The sequence below is a fragment of the Eutrigla gurnardus genome (assembly GCF_963514095.1).
Source record: "Eutrigla gurnardus genome assembly, chromosome: 23".
Taxonomy (NCBI): Eukaryota; Metazoa; Chordata; class Actinopteri; order Perciformes; family Triglidae; genus Eutrigla; species Eutrigla gurnardus.
This window is the reverse complement of record NC_139934.1, coordinates 8240606-8265925: the sequence shown is the minus strand read 5'-3', so window position 1 is coordinate 8265925 and position 25320 is coordinate 8240606. Positions and strand designations below refer to the sequence as shown.

Below are 25320 nucleotides of genomic sequence, written 5' to 3'. Positions count from 1 at the left end.
TCTCGATCAAAACATTCTGTAAAAGATTGTCCGATGGCCTTATTTGCATTGATGCATTATAAGATAGCTAATTTATCTACCGACTCTGGATGGAGTCATTACGCGCTCTCTGCATACAGGTATCACATAATTAATGGTCATTTAATGCAGGTTTGGGAAAAGCATGACCTCGCCTGCTGTACCTTCACGGCTTATTAATAGAAGCTGTATTATAAGTCAAGCTCACCTGCGATTATTAACACTGTATGGCTTTAAAACATATCTGAAACACATGGCATTCACTAAGGTATGAATCAAAGACACATTCTGTATTCCATATAGCACAAGCAAAACTATGCAATGCGATTGATCAATTCTCTAGAAAATATTGTAAAGAGAAACTTGATTTTCCTGAATGCATTTTACATAAAAGTCTGTTTAAAAAGTTTTTGGGGGAATAATCTGCCTCAGAATTCATGCATTCGTGTGTGTTTGTGTGGCCGTGCATGTGCGCTTGTGTGGCTAACACCTGGCCCTAGGCTGGGGCTTTGGTCTCACTCCAGGGGTCCTAAGAGTGCAACGCATTGTACTGATCTCTGCGCCGCACATTTGTGTGCCTGTGGGGTATGTTGGGAGTCTGCAGTGGGGTTAATGGTCTAAACCATTCATCTCCATGGAGTGCCGCGGGGCAATCTCTCAGTCCCAGCCAGAAAGCTTACATCCCCACCTTCTCACCTACAGCACTCTCCAACGCTTGATGCCGATTGGGAATCTTTTTGCCCCTAAGCCCCTCTTGTCACAGTTGATTTACATTCAGCGGCGTGATGGAGTGAGTGCTCAAAGTCCGTCTTTGGAGGGTCGTCTTTCTCACCTCTCTCTCTCACACACACACACACACTGCATCTGTCACTATTTTCTGTCACTCCACCCTCCCACTTGTTTGTTTGCTTGCTCACTCATTAATTCACTCTCTTGCACACTTATTCATACACACACACTCACTCGCTGACTTGCGCCTGCTCCCTGTTTGGCTTCCCTGCACCACCAAGTGAGTCATGCCATTCGAGGAGCCGCGATTTATTGTGACACACAGCTTTAGCGTGGTTTATTAGTTATGGCAAATGAGAGTGAAAGCTTCCATTGAGAGGCGAAAATGCTCTCACGGCCACAGCCAGACCCATAGGCTTTTCCAGTTGAAACGGAGCCAAGCTCTTGTTTCTAATGGCACAGCACTCTAAGTGCCCATCCCATCACACTGCGGAACGTGGAATACGCATTCTCCCGCACACATACATGCATGCACGCATGATTACTGAAGGGTCCCTGGACGGTTATAGAGCATCCATCATAACAGCCATGAACAGTCTGTTTCCCCTTAGCTTTAATACTCCCATGGTGCTGTCTTTCATGTCATTCATCATACTCTCATCAACTAATTAATTACCACAATCCCCTCCATCACTTCAGTCATGATGAAGGATATTTCTTGCTAAGTGTAGATAATTATTGTACAACAGAGAAGGATAGTGGGATCCGGAGTGGTCATTTTGGTCAGGACCCCTTCTGGTTTTCCTCCCTCCTCTCTGATTCCACAAGGCGAACACGCAATCTGACATGTTTCATCACAAACTTTTAGTCCTCTCAAATTCAAATCTCACTCAATCCTTATGAAGTCATCTCTTAATCCACTCCTCTCCCCACTTTCCTCTCTCTCTCAGTATGATAGTTAGTATAGCAGAGCACATGGGGGGAGAGGGGGGGAAGGCTCGGTGAGCAGACCCAATGATGTCAGGATTTATGCCTACATGGATTTCTTTAAGTACACCTTCCAAAATAAGATTTCCCCCCACTCTCCTCCTCATGCCCCTCGGAGAGAAGAAAAATAAATAATGATCAGAGAGTCTCAAAGACTGCCACTGCCGAGGTAAGACAGACATGTCACACTGCGTGTGCTGCTGCCTCTCATTACATGGCACACTTTAATTGGCTGCGCTTTCCCCCGTTGTGATTTTTTAAGGAGTGATGTCCGTAAGAAAGGATAAAAACCTTAGTTTCACCATTAAGTCCCACAAGAACGGCCTTATTTGCAGCTTTGGACAAATTATGCCAACTCCAATGGGAGGAGATGGGATTGCTCAGAAGACATTAGTCAGTTAGCAGGTAGCAAAGTGCTGATGAGTGGCCTGGTTAAACATGACGAGATGAGATGCATATTGTAAGCAAATTGCTTCCACACTGCATTACACACGGGTTTTTAATTAAATGCCATTCTCAAGCAACGTATTTGGCTTAAAATGCACGTAAAAAATGCGATAATAGAAATTAATTAAGATTAATATGAGCTAAGAGGTTTCTAGGAGGTAAGCACAACCATGGATGCATAAGCAAATATACCCATTTTATTGTTCACACTCACAGTATCCGATATGTTTATGCTCGCAGCTATGCACTGTTGCACACGTATACATAGTCTGCACAGTATGCACGTATAAAAATAGCATTGTGTTCTCTAAGCATATACTGGACACCTAATGGAACCAAAAGATGGACAGCATGGCTTATCTGTAATACTATGCTTTCATTCCCCATTACTGCCAAGAGCACTATTGATCAGATGGTCTGCAAAATCCACTTTGCTAAAAATAACCATATTCTGTGATTTCTGCCTCAGTGTGTAGAGTAAACAAACAACACCTTTGTTTCCAAAGAAGACAGTCACACTGCTTGGTGTACCTTAAAAATAAAAGAAATGAAAATCAAACACAATGAAGGAAAGGAGTAGGGGTCAGGTTGACAATCGGGAGTGTAAAAGTGCCACAGACGTGGAGAAGGTAGAGAGGGAATCATTAGAAACAACGGAGAGAAAGAGCTTGGATGGGGATTAACTGAAAGAATGGATGGATTGGCTTTCAAAGGCATTTGAACCAGATGAAGTGATAGGGATGAAGGAACAGCAAAGCTAATAAGAGCTCCAGCGATTTTCTTTTATGTTCCTTCACTGCTGAGTCACAACTCCTCTTCTTTCGCAGAGCTCAAAGATAATTTCCCAAAAAAAGTAATCCTGGCAGCCTACAACTTTAATCCGACAGATATGATAAGGTTCCTGACATCTTATGAAATTACCTTAACCGTTCTTATAAGGAACTGAGATTTGATAATGAAAGTCAAAGGTAAACAGATTAAAGATATTGTATTTTGGATTGAATGTCGGCATTTTGATCTTACTTCAAGTCTCTTGTCACACACGATGAAAGAAGTCAACTTTTTCTAGAAAGTGGCAGTCATTAAGTTCAACGTCAACCGACTTGTATCAAAGCTGGGAGTCAATACTACGAGGCGCTATGAATTACGTTTTTCTGGGTATGCAAAAGGAAAGTACTCTCTGGTCTGGTGGTATTATTATGATAGTCAATGGAAACTCAAGCAGAATATGGGAGAAAATAAAATAACGCAGGTTTATTGTGTGAGCTGGGTAAGAAAACAGTGTGCTGAGAATGAATCACTCCATTGCAACAGACAGTTAGGCAATAAGTGGTGGAACAAAACACAAGTCCAGGCAACTTAATAGTAATCAATTGGTTGCATAATCACTAAAGTGTTTCAGAGATGGAGATGGGACTCACAATAATGGCAAACAAATAAGCAAAACCGAACCGTGAGAGGGTGTTCTTATCTCCAGATGACTGCTATCTCGTGGAAGACAGCCACTTTCGTTTTGCCATGCCTTATTGTGTGGTGTCCTTGAAGGCACAAGGGCCCTGTTACACAGCATTCGTTTTCTTTCATCACTCACACAAAGGCTTGACTGACATTATTTGAGAGAGTGTGTTTAAGGGTAAAAATGAGAGTAATTATTCAGGGTGCGATGATCGAATATTACAGCAAATGGTTCATGAAAGCTACACGAATAACGTCTTTTTTCATGAGTCATCACTCCTGCTTCACGCAATGGGTTTTTCTGGCATGGCACTGTTATGGACACAAGAGTGATATCTTTAGCCAAGGTGGCTTTTGGAAACGGGAACAAAACGACTGTTGGGTTTGAGTCAGTAAATAAGCAAAACTCAAAGTCAAAGTGGCTACACAGGGGCACTTAAATGTGTGGACCACCCGAGGCAGTCCAACAACTGCAGGAGAGAGGAAGGTTGTTCAGCTTAGACATGCATCGTTGTTATTTCTTCTCTAGCATATTCAAGTAGAGTAGAGCTGGTGTCCATCACTGAGAGAACCTCGTGCCCATGGTCATGCGTGCAGAGAAGCACGTCCCTGTTTATTGCAGCCCTCCATGCTGCTCCCAGCTGCCCTCGCACGGGGCTTCTCAGAAAAACCAGATCTATCCACTGGGTCACTGCTCTACATCTGTACAAGATCTGGAAATATTGATTAGGTGATAATTAAATTGTCCATCCCAGCTTCATATGGATTAATAATTGCCCACTAATGCCCCCCTGACATTTTGCTGTATTGACTCAATACTGTTTGCAGCAGTGCGCCGATAATTATGACGCTTGGCATTCTTCATTTTGTCCCTAATGAGACCAATCAGAGTTGGCTGGACTTTTGCCTAAGAATTAGGAAAGGAGTGCGCTAGAAGGATGGATTTTCTCCAAAGAGCCATTACTCAATGCTTTGCGCCTTATCACGGAGATATTTCCTTGTCTTACAGGAGCATTTCTTTTCTTACATCCATCATTCTGTGGTGTGTAATTAGTGCTTTGTCAGCATAAGGGTGAACTGTCATACTATGCTGGTCCAAATCACAGAAAGAAGACTTCTTCGGAAAAACAGCAATACTACTAGGCGTACTATAAATACCGTGATGAGAAGGTGGTAATGGCATCGTGCCACATCACTGCTTCGACTTCCTCACTGCCATCTGTGAGTGTTCCTCCTCTGGCATCCTCACAAAGGCCTTTTGTGCTTTTTCCCCTCCTTTGTCCCTGTTTGCTAGGTTTAATTAGGTTATTTACTTGAGCCTCACCTCCCAGTGTTTTCATTATAGTGGGCATTGCAGATAGGACTTCACACAGGGCAGGGGCAGATAAAAAGTTAGGACGAAAAGATGATAAATGTCGTGAGTGGGGACCGGAATGCAATCTGGCTGCCACGATGCAGAGATGCTCTAATGGCTTCCCAGCAAGAAAGGGGGAAGGCACTGTCGAGATGGCAACATGATAAATGGTGCCGGGATGGCTGCAAGGAGTGTAGGCAAGACGAAGAAAAAGAAAAGAGTCATGGGAGGAGGGGGGGAAAAGAGGAAGATGCCCGCAAACGGGATTCTAATTAATCTGGACACTGTTCCCCTTTTTTGACAAACTCAGTGCAGAGGGAGAAGGGGAAGGGAAATTGTTTTTAGGGACCAGTTACAACACACACACACTTTCCTCCCAGGTTGAAAAGGCAAAGGGACATATGGGTTCTGACAATGATTGTGCACATGTGGAATGATTAATGTCAGCAGACTAAAGTGAAAATACCTGCTCCAAAAACCCACCAAGGAGAACCCTGCTTTGAACAGTTTTCTTCCGCTATTAACCGGCATGTTACACAAATATAGGTTTTCGAGTCCCTTTAAGTTAAACAATTATATTTTTTTCTCTTAAGTGGACAATGCTCATTTGTCAATACACTACAAAATTCCTAAATTGTTTCTTAATGGTAAAATATGACTCACAAGTTACATCATACTTATATAAATAATGACATTAATGTAGGACGGAAAAAGAGACAAACTGCCTCTCCGTCTGTTCGACCCTCTTCAAGTTGAACACATCATTTTGTCTTTTGTCTCCGTGCTTTAGCGCACCAGATTTCTTAAAATATTCATGACGTTAACGATCACGGTGAGTCAATGTGCCAGCTTACTATTTAACCTTTAATCTATGTGAGAAAACGGATGAAGTCATTACTTACTGAGGACCCATAGTACCTTGTGGCATTTTGTGACAACGTCATTGGCTTTTTACTCTCTCTTCCTCACAGTTTCACTACTCCACATTAAAAGCCAATTGCCCCAGCCGTTACTCAGAGTTGTGTTTTCAGAATAATCCAGCTAACTGTGAAAAGGGCATTGTGGATAGATGGCTCTTTATACTTTTACTGGGACATTTCGGTCCCACATACAGCTGGTTTATAACCAGAATGACTCCCTTCACAGACACACAAGCACATTATCTAGGCCCACAATTAAATGTCCTGCACTGGCCGTGCACTATTTCTATGTACATACATTTAATGGACAGCAAAAAAACCACACACATTCACTTATCCAGTGGACTAGAGCCCATTACTGCTGGCAAACATTTGCACTTGAGCCCAGCGCCTTTGTGTATCCTCTTGCTCTGTAAACTGAGGCTCAGTTTGGCAAAGGGTGAAAAGGACTAAGGAGACGTGCAACGAACTCCCATCAGTCCAAAGGCTACATCTCCGGTCCCCAACAGTCTTTTACTCTAAGGAGGCTAGAAATCCACCACTTTTTTTTTCATCCGGCCTCGAAGAAAATATGACACACTATTCCATTAAAATCACTGAATGAACCAAAGTTGGGAAACTATAATAGTATCACAAGCTGGATTCTCACAAAGCCATCAACAGTTTGGTGTCTCACAATGCAAGTCTAACCTCCATCTGTGGTTCTCTTTACTTTCTTTGACTGATTTTCCGCCTGCACTCCACCAAAGTGTATTTCACCAATATATATGTAAATATTTCCAAGGTTAAAACAGTTTTTTTTTTGTAATCACCATACAAAACAGGATTTCAATGGGAAATTTAGACTATTTTCAAAAAAGTATAACGATTTGTAACCAGCTACTATAATGGTACATGACAGGTTGATGAACGTGAACGCACCTTTAACCTCCGACTCAAACGCGTAGTGTCTACTAACACCCACACACTGTACACGTTCAAGACTTCTACATCTTCTGATGAATCATCCCTGCATCGTAACACATTAAGAAGGGGCCTTTTAAAAAGTGATCCGAAGCACTTCATTTCACTGGATGATTTTAATTACGTCCCCTGGGGCTTGTTGTTTTTTGCTCCTGGGGTGACATTGCGCTGTTTGTGAAAACCCCCATCCGCCAGTCTGACCCTGATACCATCCGCCCTCATTTGTTTCCCCCATCTGTAGCTCTTCAAAGACACAGCCACACACACACACACACACACACACACACACACACACAAGAGCCGAACCGTTTTCTTCAGGGGTTCGCAATTAAGAATTCAAAAGACCTCAACTTACGATTTACTGCGCGTGGATTAGTTGGAGACATATTAATAATATGTAGCTGACACAAACAAGCCCCTGATACACACAGCTAATGTGTTATCCTGCAGTATTTGTGTGTCACTTATTCATTGCAAAACAAACCCATAAAAAGAGGAACATTATGAGTAATAATTTAAATTAAATGCATTTAGACACTTTTTTTGGCATATGTTGAATCAATTGGTGCAGATGAAAGGCAATATTTGACCACAAAAAACAAACATTTTGAATTCTTAGTACTGAATACTTTTATGAAACTTTAACCACAGAGATAGAAAGAAGTTGAATCATTATAAGCATGCATTATGCCATGCAAGCATTGGAGCTAATGTACTGCTTCAATCATTAGAGATCAGTATAAAGGGGAGCTCTGATAGACTGAGGGTTACGGTTAGACAATATTTGTTCAAAAGACTTTGAGCTGTGATCTCTATGAAAGCTGATACTTGTGTCTCTGAAGCCTCTTTTAGGTTGTCACTGAGCCAAATTAATATCTGTGTGAAAGGGGACAGCCGGTGTGGTGGGACAACACACACGCTAGACGGCCACGCTGCCGAGTTACGGATCACGCTGGCACATTATCTACAATCACAACTGGGCCAGCGTTGTGCTGGCTTTGTTGGGTTTAGTGTAAAAAGGGAAATCCGTTCGTAATGAGGGGTCTTTCTCAGCGGTCTGGACCGGACCCACGGTGGGACTGCTGCTGTTCTCCGTAGGCCGACTTCAAGATGAATATTAGAAATGGAAAGCTTCAAACAGACCCTGTGATCGGTATCAGCCGATACCGTGTTATAGCTGTGAAAGGGATAGTCAGAGTAGTACTGAAGTAGCATATCATATGACGTGTTGAGAACAATATAGTCATGATATTTTCATCACGTTCTGGATTACTAATCCTAAATTCTACAGACCAGACCTAGACTAGGTGGCGTCCCACATCCACAGCCTGAAATGTTGATCTTGAGGAGCCGCGGTGTTTACTCAAACTGAAACCCACAATGTACATTTACTACCACTTGACAACTTTACTGCTAATCTATCATCCGCTTGCTAACACCCGTCTGCTCTAAGCACCGACCACCTCTCTCTACCACAAAACTACACCAACATGCTACTCTTATAACTGCGTCAATACACCACAACTACAATACTGGACCATGTTTAAAACAATTTATACAGAAATACTGCGCTATTTTAGAGCTCCCCTAAATCCTTTTTACGCTACGGCAAGAGCAAGAGTAAAGATGAAAAGGTGATTTTTACCTCAAAAACATTTCAATCACCGCCATTTTTCTTCCTCTCTTTTATGTGCAATCCTCTTCCTTCACTGCTGCATAAAATTAGTGGCCTGTGAAAGGTCACTTTGGTCCTTGAGTGACTGTTTGTGGTACCCTCCCCTGCATATTCTTTGTCCCAGTAATAGGTTTTTTGGTTCGAGGAAAGCCACGACTACGGCTCTCTGCAGAGAACAGTATAGCAGAGAGATTGCTTGGTCAGGTTTCTCAGGAAACTGCTTTTTAATTCTAGTTTCATATTCTTACGTGGCCTATCATATTTATTCCAGACGGATTAGTCAAATATTCCCTGAGCTTTACAATGTGCAAACTGCTCGAATGTGATGGTTACGTGATTTAGACTCGAGGCAATTACAATTAATAGCCCTATTTATTTTTCCCCCACCAAAAAAAAAGCTTGGTTCAGGTGTAACCTCATTTGCCGAACTTTGGGAACATTCGCAGGATATCCGAGCTGCTGAAAGGAAGCCAGTTGTCATCTAGCAGGATTGCTGGAGCGTGAACTAGTTTTGCCTGTAAGCGCTTGAGAAAACACAGTGCGGGGAATGTGTCACTTCTTATGGCCTGACAACTGGCATCCATCGGAAATGGCTTGGCACTACTTATCCATGCAATTAGAGTCTGTTTAAATATACAATGTTGAATCCCTGGAATGATTTGCTACATAATCCATCTCTGCTCCTATGGAGACAAATATGAGGCAAGCTTTTCCGCTCCGTGGTCGAGGGCAAAGACAATTATGTGAAGTTTATGCTATAAAGAAATAGGACAGGCCCAATGGAGTGAATCTCTCTTGAATACAGCCAGTAAAATATGTTGCTTTTTTTGATTTAACATTCCATCCCCCCCCCCCCATCCGTAAACTGGAAATCCAAGCAGCTTTGTAGATTGTCATCTGCACATGCTGTCATGGTGATATTCTGTTATCTCACATTAGATGTATGTCACATGTTTGGTAAAAGCATCTGAATCAGACGCTATCATGCTGTCTTATTATCCACACACACACACACACACACACACACACACACACACACACACACACACACACACACACACACACACACACACACACACACACACACACACACACACACACACACACACACACAGAGGTAATTACATTGGCAGTAAGCTGACATGGTCAAAGAATGTTTATCACTTTTGCCATTTTGAACATCTTTTCAAGTCTGTGCAGCTCCAGTGTGATAACTGCTGGTCATTTTGCTGCAGCGCTGCCATTTAATGAATCGTTCCGTTGCCTAGTGGAAAACAGAATGAACGAATGGCTTTCTGTGTTAGTGGCTGCCACTGCCTATCCTATCAGATAATTAACTTTTTGCAAATAGACCGCGCTGACTACCAAACAGAGTAAGTCTGCACAATTAGAATTACTTATCTCGGTTCTTTCTTTTTTTCCCCCCAGACGTTGGAGGAAAAAACAAACAAGACAAACAAATCCAAATTTCATACTTCTTATGCGACTGTCTCAAATGGTCACACACGAATCGGTCCCTAGATGTGTGTATGTACACGATGAATGAGGGAAGATGCCTTTTTTTGGAATTTAAGCCTCCATATTATTTTGCATCTTCGTTGGACAACCTCAGCCCAGATGTTTAAAATCTCCTACGAGAGACTCTGGGTGTTTTCCACCTCTCGTCTCTCTCACTTTTTTTTTTTTTGTTGTCTCTCTGCTGGATGGTCTCACGCCCACAGTGGCGCAATTCAATATTTATACGTTTCCTTCTGTTTGCTTTCCACCGCAAAGGGAGGTGGGCTTTCATGTGTCTGATTTGCCACAGCAGCGATTCAGTTCCAGCATTTGAACAAAGCCATCTGTTTGAGTGGGCTGTTTTATTAAGTGACAAACTGGATCCCTCTACCTCGCTAATGTGTCCCCTGGGAGAGGGTGGTTGTTTGTGTTTGTGTGTGTGTGTGTGTGTGTGTGTGTCTGATAGAGAGACAGACACAGAAGCAGAAAGAGAGATACTAAAAAAAAAGGGGGTACAAGTTTTGTTCATGGTTACATTGTTACCACAGGGACATAGCTGTCATTGCATAACTGAAAGGTTTTCGCCTGTATGAGTCTGCAATGATAATTGAATAAGAGGGTATTTCAGGTGCCGTCTTTTTCCCATGAAACGCAGACTAAGACTCTCAGCGCTATTCCATAAATAACCCCGTTATATTTATTTAATGTAGCCTTACAGAATTTTCTATAGTCCCACATCCCCCTCAACTTATTAATGTCATCGCTTGTCTGTTGCCGTCGTGACGTTCGCTCCATCCCAGCAAGAACACTCCAAAACCCGTGAGAGTGTGTGTGTGTACGGTAAGTCGTGCACCTCTGGAGCCCCGTCCTCCCCATCCAGCCCCCTCCCCGTCAGAGAATCTGTCAGCGCGTTGAATGTGGGACAAGAGCATTAGCCATTCTTTTTGAAGCCGTTTGCTTGTTGTCTGTGCAAAAAGTGCCCAAACTCCTGCGGCGCTGCAGCCAGAAGCTGCGACCTCGCATGGCGGTGCTAGTGAGCAAACGTAAAACGCACACACTGGGGTGAAGGAATCCCGTTGGAGTGTGATTTTTTTGTTTGCAACCTTAGACATTGGGCTGAATGTTTGGCAATGAGAATACGCTGATGGGTTATGCATGCTGTAGTTCTCCTGCCTTTGAAGCAGCATTGTAAGTGATGATATGCATTTATTTATTCACGGGAGACCGTCGCAGGCTTCTGAGCCAAATAAGAGACCCCGACCCCGTCGCAAAATGGACCTGCAGCCCAAGCATCCACATCCAGTCTAAATATTAATGTGTCATTAAGCTGCATTTTGTATGTTCTATTGAATTAGTTTTACATAATGACTTATGAATTCTGCTTAGAGAGCACATTTAAGCACTTGGGATGGGAGGGGGGGTGTAGGAGAAGGCTTGTATTATGAACTTCATTATGTGTGACAAGCAGCACAATATTGATGGAGGAGTGAGTCCCCATCAGTGCACTGCATTAAAACCTCTGCAGTGAATGAATGTACTATTCCTGATCCAGTAATTAACAGTCATTCGGGGGCCATATCCCTTTTCAAGTAATCACTAATTGCAATAAGAATTTCAGTTTCCATTTAAGGCGAGATTACCGATGAGCATGCAATTCAAATCAGCCACCAGTTCTAATTAAGCTCCGATTCCTTTTCTTTCTCTCTGCTTTGTGAGCACATACAATGTGGAGTTTGTTTCCTCGGCGTTACAAAAGACACATTTTTTATCATAACGCTGCAGATAGAGAGCTGTGTAATGCCCCAAGAAAATGGTTTATGATTGTGTTTGGTCCCTTGATTAGTATGTGTGGTTTGGCTTCTCTCTTTTTTTTTTAACTTTTTGTTTTTGTTAGTATTTTTTGCATTTTCGCAGCGTGTTTTCTTTCTGGCATGGAGGTCACATGTTTCTCAACACTGTCTATTAATCCCAAAACAGGTTGTTACTTTATAAACCATACAACAGCATTCACAATCCCTCTGCACCTCTATTTAAATGCGATTGGAATGATGTTGCTGCAACCCACTCTCAGAATACTTACACAAAGCCAAATAGGCACACGCTGTGTACTATATGGATCATTTTTACCCTCTCCCGACATCAGCCACCCCCTTTCAGTCCAATTTGCGCCACTTGCTGCCGTTGTGACAATTTATCAATATCGCAGAATTGATACGCTGCGGCTTAAAGATGTCGAATGAGGTTAATGGCATCTTTAAATGTTCCTTTCTTCCACCACTACGCCTAAAATGGAGCAGGGTATTTGCAGACTGCCACCCAATGTGTTAGGATTAATTATCGCCGTCCACAACCCCACCTCACCCTGCAAGTTAAAGATTCTGAGAGGAAATGGCCCTTTTCATGCAAATGAAATTGAATATGTCAGTCAGTATAATTGTGAAAACCGAGCCATCTTGGACTGGTGTCTGTGCCGAATAGCGGTTCCAACTGAAAGTGGGTTTATTAATGTTCCTCTCGCCACTCTTTGATTCATGCTCTTTAATGGCTTGGCGGATCAAACTTTAGTCTATGGCGGAGCCCTGATGACTTGAAATGTTTGGGCCATTATGAATGAAACCCAGACTGATCTATTTGAAGAGCGTATTAAAATGCAATGTTTGGATATGAGTTAAGCCAATATCAAACAAAAATTGTAATGAACACAGAGTCGCAAGATGCTCTGAACCCAACTATCCTCAGGGTTCAGCATGACGATAAAAAAAGTGTGATATCATTAGCCTCCGTTATACAATCCACTCATCTTAGAAACTCGCTCTGCAACAGGTTCTAAAGGTCACCCGGCGCTCCGCAGAGCAGGAGCTTTTCACTCACTGCCGGTTCGACCCGACAAATACCAAAGTCTATAAGTTCATCATTTCAGTAAACTGTTGATGTCCAAGAGCTTGGTCCTAGACGTCGTTGAACACTGCAGCCTGGAATTAAAGTGGTGTAAAGCTGCTCCAGTGTGGTGATAATCACCTGAAACAACTTTATAGATCGATCAGACCACTTTATTTAAATGGACGTTTTAAAAAGACCTAAAAAAAGGTCCAAAATGATAACGATAAATTATAGTAGCAGCAACGGCAATACAATTTGCTGCCCACATTGCGGAAGGCTTCCAATTTCCATTTATGTCTTTCCATTAAAAAATATATATACTTCCAGTCATGAAACGCTTTGCCCCCTCAGCCCCGTGGACATGGGTGTTCTGGAGAACAGTAAAGACTTTCAGTCAGCCAACAAATTATTAACACGGCATTGATCCATGAAAAATAGAGCAATGCTGAGGAGAGCGTCTTCCTCTGAAGCGAATGTGAACAAGGTTACTTAATGACCTCGAGGGAGAACAGGAACGGGCCCGTGTCACCAGCTTGCGACAGGCTTTACGCTTCTCATTTGTTTGTCGGCGACAGCTTAGCAGTGGATTAACAGGTGCCTAGCCGCGGTATTCATTCATGGTTACCCCCTCAAAGGAGATCCTAACATGCTGCAGACACATCAGGAGCTCTAACTGGATACGACTTGTTTCAATTGAGATGTATTTGATACAATTAAAAGCAAAAACAGTGTGCACAGAATATGCTAATTATTTTCGACTAGAATTAACATGATTGCTGATAACTATTTCCACTTTCTTATGATAGATTTTGTGTCGTCGTGGCTGATAATTTAGAACACGGCCATTGAAACATCAGCATTCTGTGTTAAAAGCTTTCTTCACGGTGCATGAGTTTGCACAATGTTTGTTCATAGGCCAAATCATTTCGGTGTGCCGTCAAGGTTCTGGTCATGGCGTTGTTTGGAGAAAACAGAGGTTTCAATCAGCCTCTGTCTCCCCGCAGCCATACGAGGAGCCGACCAAAATGGATGTTTGTCAGCGGCGGACCTAAAATGGGGGTATGATGGCGCTATCAGCGGCCATGTCTGTGAAAACACCATTACCTCCATGTCACGCCTCAATCACTCCCCATTGTGCGATGACTCTCCCCCCACCTCCAGTGCTGATCTGCCGTACATGTCCTAGTAGTCTATCACAGCCGGCGTACGGAGACGCACCGAGCCATAATGGATGGCCCCGGAGCGAAAAACAGGCCCGATAGCATATCAATTACCCATCAGCACCCTCTTGGCTGGATGCCAATGTGCGCCACGCCCCAGCAAAGTCAATGAGATAAGGTGCAAATTCAGATATTATAGTGGTGCTCTTTGCCGCGTGCAAATTACATCGTGTCAACTCTAGCTAACCACCTGTCGGATCTGTGACCCGCTGAATGATGTGTGTGTGTGTGTGTGTGTGTGTGGGGGGGGGGGGGGGGGGATTGTTAATGTGTGTGCACATGGCATGAGGCAATCAGGCGGTTTCCCAGACTCATTTGCCCAATGGAAGCCCAGCTGCTTGCCTGTTCATCTATTCCCCCCCTTTTGATTGCTGACCACACGTTATGTCACCTTTCCACGGATCCTGCAGGTTAATTTGTCCCTCTCTCGCCGCCGCCGCTGGGCAGTACAATCTGCGAGGGGAAATCAGTGTGCACACGCGAGCAAACACAATCACACATTCTCACACACACACACACACACACACACACACACACACACACACACACACACACACAGATGAGGTGATTCAGACGGTTGGCATTACTGCAGCTGTGTGGCCCTTAATGGCCTGCTGAAGTGATTGATAAAAGGCAAACAGTTGCTCCGCAGGGGGACAGATGGAGCTACACCTCCCACTGAAGCTGGTACTTGAGCTTCAGATCAAAAAACTAGGAAGGGGGGGGGGAGGGTGGTCTCACTTAGCACTATGACATTACTGAAATTAGCCGGGATCATTATGATGAAGCTGGAATGCAAATCTCAAAATCAAAATCTCATCACGGAGAGAAGGGCTCCTTTAATAACTCATTACTTTTATGTCTTTTGAGTTGGTCGTCATGGAAATGTCGGCTCATGAGCAGGAACTGGTTGTCCTGGAGGAGTGGGGAAGGTGGAACAACTCAATGCTTGTAATTGAACGTTAATGGAGAATTGTTTGTTATTTGTATTGGTGAATAATTGAACTTAAAAACGACACTATTTCTAAAAATCTAACAGGGTTGCAGCTGTCTTCACTGTTGTGGGGATCAGAGCCTGAACAAATGCTTGTGTACAGTGATGTCAAACCATCAGAGTCGATGGGAACGTCCATGTCCACACAAAGCATACACTGTTCCAGTCTGCCAATCTCTCACTTCGACTCCCCTGCACTTTCCTGCATTTCCATCCTCGTTTTATTTACACTTGGCTTGTGCTGAATCGAGGGAGCAATTAGGAGAAACAGAATGCTCACATCACTGATCAGAGCGTGGCGAGGACCTTATCAGGTGCGTGTGTCATGTGCGTGGGGCTAAGCCAGCGTTCTGATTGGTGGTTTTCTAGAGAGCGGCATTGTCTGCTACCAGACGACACTAGACACGCATCTGTTTCTCTGCAGCAGCTTGGAAATATGTTAGCTTATGTTATTAGAAAAGGTGAGCGTTTAAATGATTTATGTGCAGTAGGAACAGCATGTCGACAAGGTGACACATAACAGCTTGTTGAAGTAGATAACTTTTATTTTTGACTGCCCACTTCACAGACAATCATCCTTTCACAGAAATGACAAAGAAGTGCCGAGCGATCTTATTTCTCTCTTTTCCCTCTAATTACTCACTCGCAGCTAAAACACCATCATAGCCTTCTCTGCACTGTGTTGTTCACAAAATAAGTGCCATGTGAACATTCTGTACCCCTGTTAAGGTTTACTGAATTTGCTTTGGGACAGTATTACATAATGACTGCAATAACACATTTACCATCGCAGAGGGAAGAGGCAATGTTTTTGACAGAAGCTTGCAGCCTTGACAAATTTCTTACGACATTCTAGAACAAGAATAATAACTATATTATCTTTTTAAATGATTGACTTCAACCTGTTCTCTTTCTTCCCCACAAACAAAATGCATCCTTTTATCCAAGAATTCCGTCTCAGTTTTCCTTTCAGAGTAGAAAATACTCGGTTAAAGATAAAATGTCCCTTTGCTTTCACTTCTGATCTTAACCACTGATCATCCATGTCCAGTCACACAATAAAGTCAGTACAATCTCTCGCCTTGACCGCCAAAGACGATCCTCTTAACAGCCACACGCTGAAATCTGCAACATTGTTACTTTCCCGTGCGTGTGGCTTGATAACAGAGATTAATTGCCCTGTCTTCAAAGCCTAGCATGCTCACTAATTATTTTTGTTATCTTGTATTCTCTTTCTGTCTCTCTCCAGCACCACCAAAGTTTTTAAGAACCCCCAATGACCAAACAGGCGTGCAAGGAGGCGTGGCGTCCTTCATCTGCCAAGCTACAGGAGATCCACGGCCGAAGATTGTGTGGAACAAGAAGGGGAAGAAAGTCAGCAACCAGAGATTTGAGGTATTAGGTCTATTGTTCTGATGTAAAATGCTCGACAAAATGAGAATGCTTCAAGCACTGCTTTTGGCTCTGCTCATCCACAATCCATCGCGCCAAGCCCAGCCCGCTCGCTTTCTTCCGCCCTGACTTGCCACCACGCATTAGCAAGCTCTAACAACCACGCTGGCTAGGCATTTAAACACGCATGACTTTTAATGAGAAAGTACACGAAAAGATCTGGGGACAGATTTGTAATCAAATAAAACACAAGAAAAGAGCAATTGGACAGAAGAAAATAACTTGTGGTGTGACCCAGATGCCTACATTAGCATCACGCCACATTTGCCAGCTTTCTGCAAAGTGAAAAGGGAAAGTAGTGCTTTCACTTCGGAATATCCTTTTGCTTTGTGGCATCTTTATCTAAATGCATGTCCTATCCTCATTTTGGCTGAAGCTTTGATTTTTGGTCAGCTTTAATCTGCACTCGGGCTCAATACCCATGAGAAATAACACATCATTGCAGAACACTGATAAGATTTCTATTAATTTCTGTGTCAGTCCTCGGGACTATCAGGGTGTCACCCACCCCCCCATCCCCTGCTAGATGCCATATTTGCTTGCTACTGCACAGCAGCAAAGGCTTAACTCAGCTCGAAGACCTCATCCCGCTTCTTCTTCGTCTCATGCCCACAGAAAATCTAATCTTATCAGAGTTCATCGCGTTTGCGCGTCGCTTGTCGTGCTGAATGCTAACACGCTAGTTCTCGTTCTCTCATTGCCTCACAATGCTTGCTGGCCGCTGCCATTCCATGCACCGCCGCCTCATCTGCTAACAAAAACACATTTCCACTTATTTTCTAATTTCTTCTGCTTTGACTTAAAAAAAGGGTGTTTTTTTTTGTTTTCCTGATACCATCACGTGCTGCTAGCTTGAATGCCAACACCGCTTTAGCTTGGCCAATGAAATGTCGAGGTGTATTGTTAACTAACACATGCACAGATATATTGTGAACTTTTGAAATGTTCGTAGGCCTCTGTGTGTTTGTGTGTGTGTGTGTGTGTGTGCGGGAGAGAGAGTGTGCGTGCGCTTGCGTGTGAAGCGGAGGTCTCAGGCCTATTTTGTTATTGAAATCTACCTCTATGCTTAAAAGAGATTGAGTTATGACACAGGGCTTTCTAAAATCAGTGAGTATACAACATGTAGCATGCAAAATAGCTGAATAAGCTACAACAAACACCTGTTTGTGAGCATTTTATGTGTCGTTCGTCCAATACAATCAGTCCTGTCTTACGTACCACTATCTCACCTCATGGTACAACTGTCCGTAAACCTTTATCAAGCCACCTTTAACTGTTTGTGCTTGTTTCTGTCCCATTGACACGTCCCAGTGTGATGCATTTCCTAGGGATATAATGTTAACTTTAAGAGTGGGACACAGTCAGATTTAAATTTCAGTCCGCAACCCGACATCAGAGCTAAACATTCTGACCACGACAACTTCACCCATTCTTAAAGTTAGTCAGCCGCATCGATTATTTTCCCAATTAATGCACAAATTAGGAGTAGATAGCAAATAGTTCACTGAAAGACAACACGTCTGAACACATACATATTACCAAAACACTAAATATGTTTTTTTATTATGTCTACATATTGGATATATTCTGATGCTGAATAGATCCTGACATTACTGTCTGTACATGTATATGTTGAGTATATTTAAGTGTACAACCACGATATTCACAAATTAACACAAAATCACTTGGGTTCGATGTTAAGGTAGGGCAGCAGCTTTTACTTTTCTGTCATAGGGAGCACATTGTCTCTATCACCATCAGTGTCGAAAGCCAAATGTCCTCGAGGGTTGTTTGTCTGCGGAAGGTCCCACGCCCGATGTGAGCCAAAAAATCTCCTTTAACATATCCTGTCTCTCGCACCTGCAGGTGATAGAGTTCGACGACGGCTCTGGTTCAGTGCTAAGAATTCAGCCATTGCGCACGCCCCGAGATGAAGCCATATATGAATGTGTCGCCTCCAACAGTGTTGGAGAGACGAGCGCTACCACCAGACTCACTGTTTTACGTGGTAGGTCCTCCTCAGCAACCACAAAAGACAAGAAAAACACACACACACCACTAACCTTTTTTCTACCAGCTAAGCCAGGTAAGCTCACATATACATGTGTTGTCTCTGTCCTGTCTTTTCCTTGTTTCTTGCTGTCGAACCGCACACTCAAACCCAATTAGAGACTCTGGTTACACTCACGTTGTCTTCTAACTTGATAAGATTTAGTCCATTAGCCATTTAGTCAAGTAAGTTTCTGTTTCTAAGTGACTTAAGTCATTTGCATACAGATTCCTGACACAATAATTAAGATGCCAGTTAAATTATGCAAATGGACATCCATTCCTAGCCTGCGGTGGTGCAGTGGAAAAGCTCAGCAATAATTTTCAAATCAGTCATTTTTCATCTCTGCACTTCAGCTTTGATATTCTTGTGGCCGGGTAGGACATAAAGCAGCGGATTCTCGTGCGATTAACAATCATATATTGTTTACGGTGGTATTCTAGCCGCAAGTGCTCTCAATCCCAGTATCTTTCAGTGGCCGGCGGCTGACAATAAACAGCCCCCTGCACGCAAACCCATGATGGGAAAGGTCAGCCACTTTGTTTATTTCCAGTCAACATGGAGAATAGAAGTCAGATGAAAAATATCAAGTTGGTTGACAGAGCCGCTTTTGTAACAAGCACTGAGCAAAATTTTATCTTGATTACACACAACATTCCATTCAAAAGGGAGAATATGTGGTGGCCCTGAGCTCAAAGGACTGAGTAATATCTCTCCAAAGAATGACTTGTTTGGTTGTGAATGGAGAAAACGGCTTTAGAAAAATGCCTTGGGCTGCCTGAATGAGGTGTGCTCCATTATGTACCACAATTACACAACATGGCAAATGAGTTTCTATTGAGAAGGGTGCTTCCATCCTATAGAAAAAAAGCTGGCTCTGCGAGTCTCTGAAGCCCACCCCCCCCTCCACTTCTTATCTCACCAATGAGCCAACAAAAGGCCCTTTGCACTGTCTCCAGAGGCAGATTGGAAGAGAAAGGTGGCACGTTCACAGGCAGCTCCCGCCTGTTTACTCTGGAGCAGACAGTGTGTGTGTGTGTGTTTGTGTGTGTGTGTGTGTGTGTGTGTGTGTGTGTGTGTGTGTGTGTGTGTGTGGAAGGGGAAAAACAGAGATAGAGACAGAGCGAAAGGAAACAGGAAATGCACACATGTGACACACACACACACACACACACACACACACACACACACACACACACACACACACACACACACACACACACACACACACACACACACACACACACACAGGTGAGGGTAGAGAAGCTACGCTTCCCGGCTCCATGGCTAGCATTAGCATCTTTATTACCATTTCCATTTTGCTTTTTGCTCGCACTCGAATCCCATCACCTGTATTGAAGGGGAGTGGAGGCCTACCCCCCCCCAACACACACACCATCACCACCACTACAAAAAAAAACAGGAAAAATAGGCATGTAGTGAACAAAAGAAGGGGGGTCCTCTCTGATCTCACATTGCCTCTGCAATAATCTGCAAGATTTATGCGTGCATTCATTCATGCGGTCATTTCATCATCTTCACTCACATGCTATGACACAACGGGGATTCAACCTGCACCCCAGTCTGAGCGTATACATCTGCTAGGCACCTAGCGCCTGATGACAGAGGAAATGTATTGTTACACTCGCTGCTCGCGAATGCCTTTCGACGGCAAATCATAAATAAAAGACCTGAATAATTATTAGGAGCGGTGATAACAGCCTTGACAGACAAAGGAAGGGAAGCAAGATGAAAATCATAAATAAACAAAGGGGGAAATGATGCCACAGTGCTGGCCACAGACAAGGATATCAAGCATTACTATGATAACATAAACTCTAGCTAGCCTTATTATTTGAGTTTCCACTTCAGCAGTTATAACGACACATTTTTTCACCCACAACACAAGCAAACTGATTTGTATTCAAAGACCCAGCATGAGGACGATTTTCAGGAAGCTGGCTGGAAGCTGATGAACTGCACTGTGAGGCCAGTGTACTGTATGGGTAACACAAGGTTACCTCAAGGAGGCATTATGGATTATTTAGGAGACCAAAAAGCTCCCTCCTTCCAAAGCGACTTCCTACTGTACAATAAACACAGCGCTGCTGGTTTGCCACTCATCATTCCGCATGACGTAAACTGCAGTTTGAAAAATGCAATTGCACATTTTCTAAGTCCAATCTGTCACCATGACCAGCAACAGTGATTTCTCACTGCCTTTGGCCCTTTTAGTGGGGAAATACTGGACTTGCGAGTGTGTGCTGCGGGATTGGAGGGATAAATAAATAAGCAAACACAGATACGTGCTACTACACCAGGCCTAATACATATAAAGTGACTGTTTAGTTCATTTGGGCTCCAATGGTCTGTGGAAACGACTGCAAAGCATCTGTTGTGGGGAAGCTCGCCACAGGGGGTGATGCCTAATTCCATGAAGGAAAAGCACATTGTTGTAATTGCCATGCTATGAGGAGAGCGGACTCGAGGTGACAAATCCAAAGTACTGGGGGATATTAGTATTCGGATGGGTCTCTAACTTGATGGGAAGTGCCATTAGCAATGAACTTCCAGGCTTAGGGAAGCGATTTGCATGAAAGGCGAACCCCGAAACGTAATGATGTTATGAGTCAAATATGCAAGGCCGCTGCGCGAGCGACGGATTTCCTTTGTGCACTTTTTTTTGGGGCCCTCTGTTTTGATTAACTATGAGATGACTCGACTCATATGCGACTCGTGTCTTAGAATTAAGGTCGTCTTGATTTGCTTTGTAATTGAGAATGACAGGAAGGGATTGAAAAATGAAGAAACAGCACATTTCGGGTGTCACGGCTGGAATGTGATTTCGGCAAAGTGGTAGTTGATCACATTTATGAATATGCCACTCTAAGATAGGTGTGCATGCGGATGTTAGTGCAGTTTGATTTATTTCATACACTTTTAGCTGCGAGTAAACAGAAAAAATACGCAGAAAAATGTAGCGAAAACACCTCACTGGGTCTCGGCTCTCCAGTTCCAACAGAATGATGTGTGGATCTGAGTGCTGCAGTTCATGATTCAGGCATGATTAAGGATTTATATTGCATCCTCACACTCCCATTATGCTGTCAACAGCCATTTCCTGAGCCCCACACACAAGCGTGCAAACTTATGCAGCTGTGCACAACTTGACAGTGGGAGCGGAAAATGGGAAGCCGCTCTCCTGTGACGGAAAAACAGAATGCATCATTTCCATTTGTATGGAATGGTGCAATGGCACGGTCAGAGGCGTGTAGCCGAGACGGATCCTTCCACCTACAATGAAAGGGGGCTGCTACATGATCAGTGATTATTCATAGACAATGCATGCACTCGGCTCTTTGTCATTGGGACAAAAAAAACGGTTTCCAAACTTAATAAAAGACACCAAAAGCTGCTTCATTTATATTCCAAACCTAGTTAAATCATATCCATAAGATGCATAGGAAAACCCATAGAATATTGTAAAGACTGACTGATTATAAACATTTAAAAATGCACCTTAATGATCATTCCTTCCTATGTTTTTAAATCAGTGCACTCTTGTTGTCGTTTCCTTCCAACAAGTGCAAAGTGAGGGATGAACAAAAGCTGGTCTAAATGCTCATATTGCATAGCAAGATATATGCTGTGTCAGCTGTCTCGGACTGTCGGAGCAAGGGATGGAGTGAGGATGTAGCAAGTGACCACTGTAAAATGACTGCAGGGGGGGCAGCAGCAGCTACCATACCATATGCCGCTTTGCTGGCGGGAGCTCTATTGATGGCAAGACCTGGGCCGCCACACGGAACACTCAATTTTGTCTGAAAAAGAATCATTTTCCTCCAAAAGTGATGCTGTGGAAACAAGCTGACTCACTCTAAAGTTTAACTCTTTTCTTATATAAAACGACTAGATTTCTTGGAACAGTAACCAACGTGCTTTTCCTCTCTCGCACCCCAGCACGCTGGGACAAAAAGTGACTGAATGCAACCAACTTCACAAACCATCAATTATCTTCCAGTCCATTAGATGTTTCATAAAATATCCAAAGGCAGAGTTATTGCTTGGGATTTGGCCAAACCTGGTTTGATGCTCCTCTCCCCTCAATTCACTCTCTCATATGTCACAAAAAAAAAGAGAACGTGATGACAAGTTATTCATTATTGTAATTAAAAAGATGGAGATGACTGTCCTCACAGAATTGGATCTCTTCTCTGAAAAAAAAAAACCCCACACACCCTTATATCTTACTGCGTGGCTGAGAGTGGGAGCCAATCAATATTTGTATAATATGCACGATGATTTAAGGCATAACCGCTGCCAACAAGATGGATGTTGGACTTTACAGTGGGCTTAGTGTGTGAGAAAACATCTGCTGGAGCCACAAAGGCGCTTGGACTGCACACTGAACATGATAGATAACTCCGCACATGCTGCGGCTCTCTATTTGTTTGAATACAATTAAAACACAGCCTCCCAAATTAATAATTATCGATTCAGACACATGAGGAATGTGTTTTTGTCTTTCCCCCTGGCTGGCCTCAGACGTCACGATTCTCCACATTGACCTCACAGTGCTGGCAGTGTAATTAGATGATGAGTGATTTAGAAATGCTAATTATTTCTCACATCTTGTCAAAGCACAGTAAATAAGAAAATATGGCAAAGTAACGCCTGTAAAACCTTTGATAAACACATTGTGCATGTAAAAGTACACATATAATACAGCCATGCTGATGTCAGTGTGTTCACATGCTCATGACAAAGCCAACGTGCCGCCGTGAAGCCGAACCAAACACTGCGGGGCACAAGGTCTTAAAAGTGAGGCTGTAAGTCTGAGGCACGTAGTCGAGGGCTGCTAACGTTAGTAGCTTTGATCTTAGCTGCAAACAAGTCATTTTCCACCAGATTAATTGGCTACTGCAGGGTCATCCTTTATGCATCTAATGATCTTGAGAAACTTTTCAAGCTGTGTAAGGCTACCCGCTAATTACAACCAAACAACTTTGGACTGAGAAAGTGGCAAGAATTGATTTTTTGGGGTGTAATTAGTTCGTCTATGCGTTATTACATTCACTACAGTGAGGATGAGTGTGACTAATTTGCTTTTTTTTTTTTTTTTTTTTTTTTTTTTTTTATCGCTGCACGAAAGGGGCACAAAACTTTACATATTCTCATCGCAAGTTTCATCAGCGTTAAACCCAGATGTCAAATCCAAAAACATTTGGCCTCAATATCATGATTAGCATAATCAAACAGCGCCACCCATCGCCTCCTGTGCTATCCATGGTCTCCCACTGTCACGTATGGGGAGGATGCCCGTCTGACGAATTTGAAAAGCCTGATATAACCCCCCGTTTTCCATTAGTTCGCTCCGAGCGCCAAGAGGCTCGTCTCTGTAGGATGCCAGCAAGCATGAAAAACCTCTATGCGGCCCTCTCCTGTAGCAAGCTTTTTAGCTATATCAATTATTGAGATGGCTGGTGCTAGGTTATTCCTTTCTCAGGAGGAAGTTAACTTGTATGAAGTCGGTTTCCTCAGACATTTATACCGCACATTCTCCCAGAGTACTCGTCTGTGTCTGATGATACCATGTTCAAATTGAAGAGTCCTGGGCCATGACCCACAAAGATATCTGGTGATGCACAAAATGCTAAAAGTGATTAAAGCTCAGAGGATTTGGGGGAAGCATTCTGACAGCTGATGGGAGGCTTTCCTGCTAGTAAAGCGATACGCACCACATGCACACTTGAACACTCTTTTTCCCCCATAACAAACACAGATTTCTGTAAATACACAAGCGATATGCCACATTGCAATCCATGCCAAAGTATTAGCAACCCCTGTTTGATCGAAGTGACCCGCCTGCTTCTGAATGTATAGTACATGAAGGTTAATGAAGCAACTCAGTGTCTCGCAGTTTTGCCTTCTGCCTTTGCCTGCTGCCCAGTCGGAGGACTCACCTGGTTGCTGATTCTCTCGAGCCCCCGCTGGCTATAGCTTCTGGCCTTTTGTCAGCTTCCCCTGAAAAGAAAAAAACAACACCTTAATAGTTACATTTTATTTTCTGATACATGCTCTCACATATACTCCGTCGAGCATCATACAGTCATCCCAAGTGGGCGGTAACAGGGCGAATAGACAAAGAATAAGCCTGAAAGATAAAAACAGAACAGATGTCTGGCAGTATATGCTTCAAAGTGACAGGGGTGTCTCGGAGGAGAAGGTAGTGTGTGGTTGTTTGTATATTTGCTGCCACGTCCTCTTTATTTCTGAATGTTTAATGCACTCAAGAGGATCAAATGAGGATTGATGGACTGTTACGAAAAAGCTCGGGAAAAAAAAAAAAGGAATATGCTTCCTGAGGTGCATTTCGTGGAGTTGAGAGGAAATAAGCAGCATCCATTTTAGCTTTGTGTTTGGGAAATAGCTCAAAGCAATTAGTTTTCTCCCGCCTCTTCCTTTGACTATTAGTAATAATAATAGGAAAAAAAAAGGCTGATGGCAGATAAGATGACAAGAGCAGAAGTTTTAGTTTAATATGTATTTTTCTTCCCCCCCTACTCTGAATAAATGGGGCACTGTTTTCGGAAGTAAATGGAATCATTGCTCAAGGTAACAACCAGCAAATGGAATATGCAAAGTGAAATCCTGAAGAGGGTGGGAGAGGGACAAAAGC

General features: G+C 43.2%; 1 protein-coding gene across 6 annotated transcripts in view; it reads left to right on the top strand.

The window, feature by feature from the left end:
• LOC311009243 (receptor-type tyrosine-protein phosphatase delta) overlaps positions 1-25320 on the top strand; it is a 309638-nt gene that overhangs the window by 228271 nt on the left and 56047 nt on the right. For 5 of the 6 annotated variants that reach the window (XM_084003278.1, XM_084003282.1, XM_084003280.1 and 2 more), the window contains exons 11-12: positions 16389-16534; positions 18458-18599. In XM_084003278.1, coding sequence (XP_083859404.1) covers positions 16389-16534; positions 18458-18599 — 288 coding nt within the window. Of the gene's footprint in view, positions 1-16388; positions 16538-18457; positions 18600-25320 lie in introns of all 6 variants that reach the window. The other variant, XM_084003277.1, reaches the window with a different exon arrangement.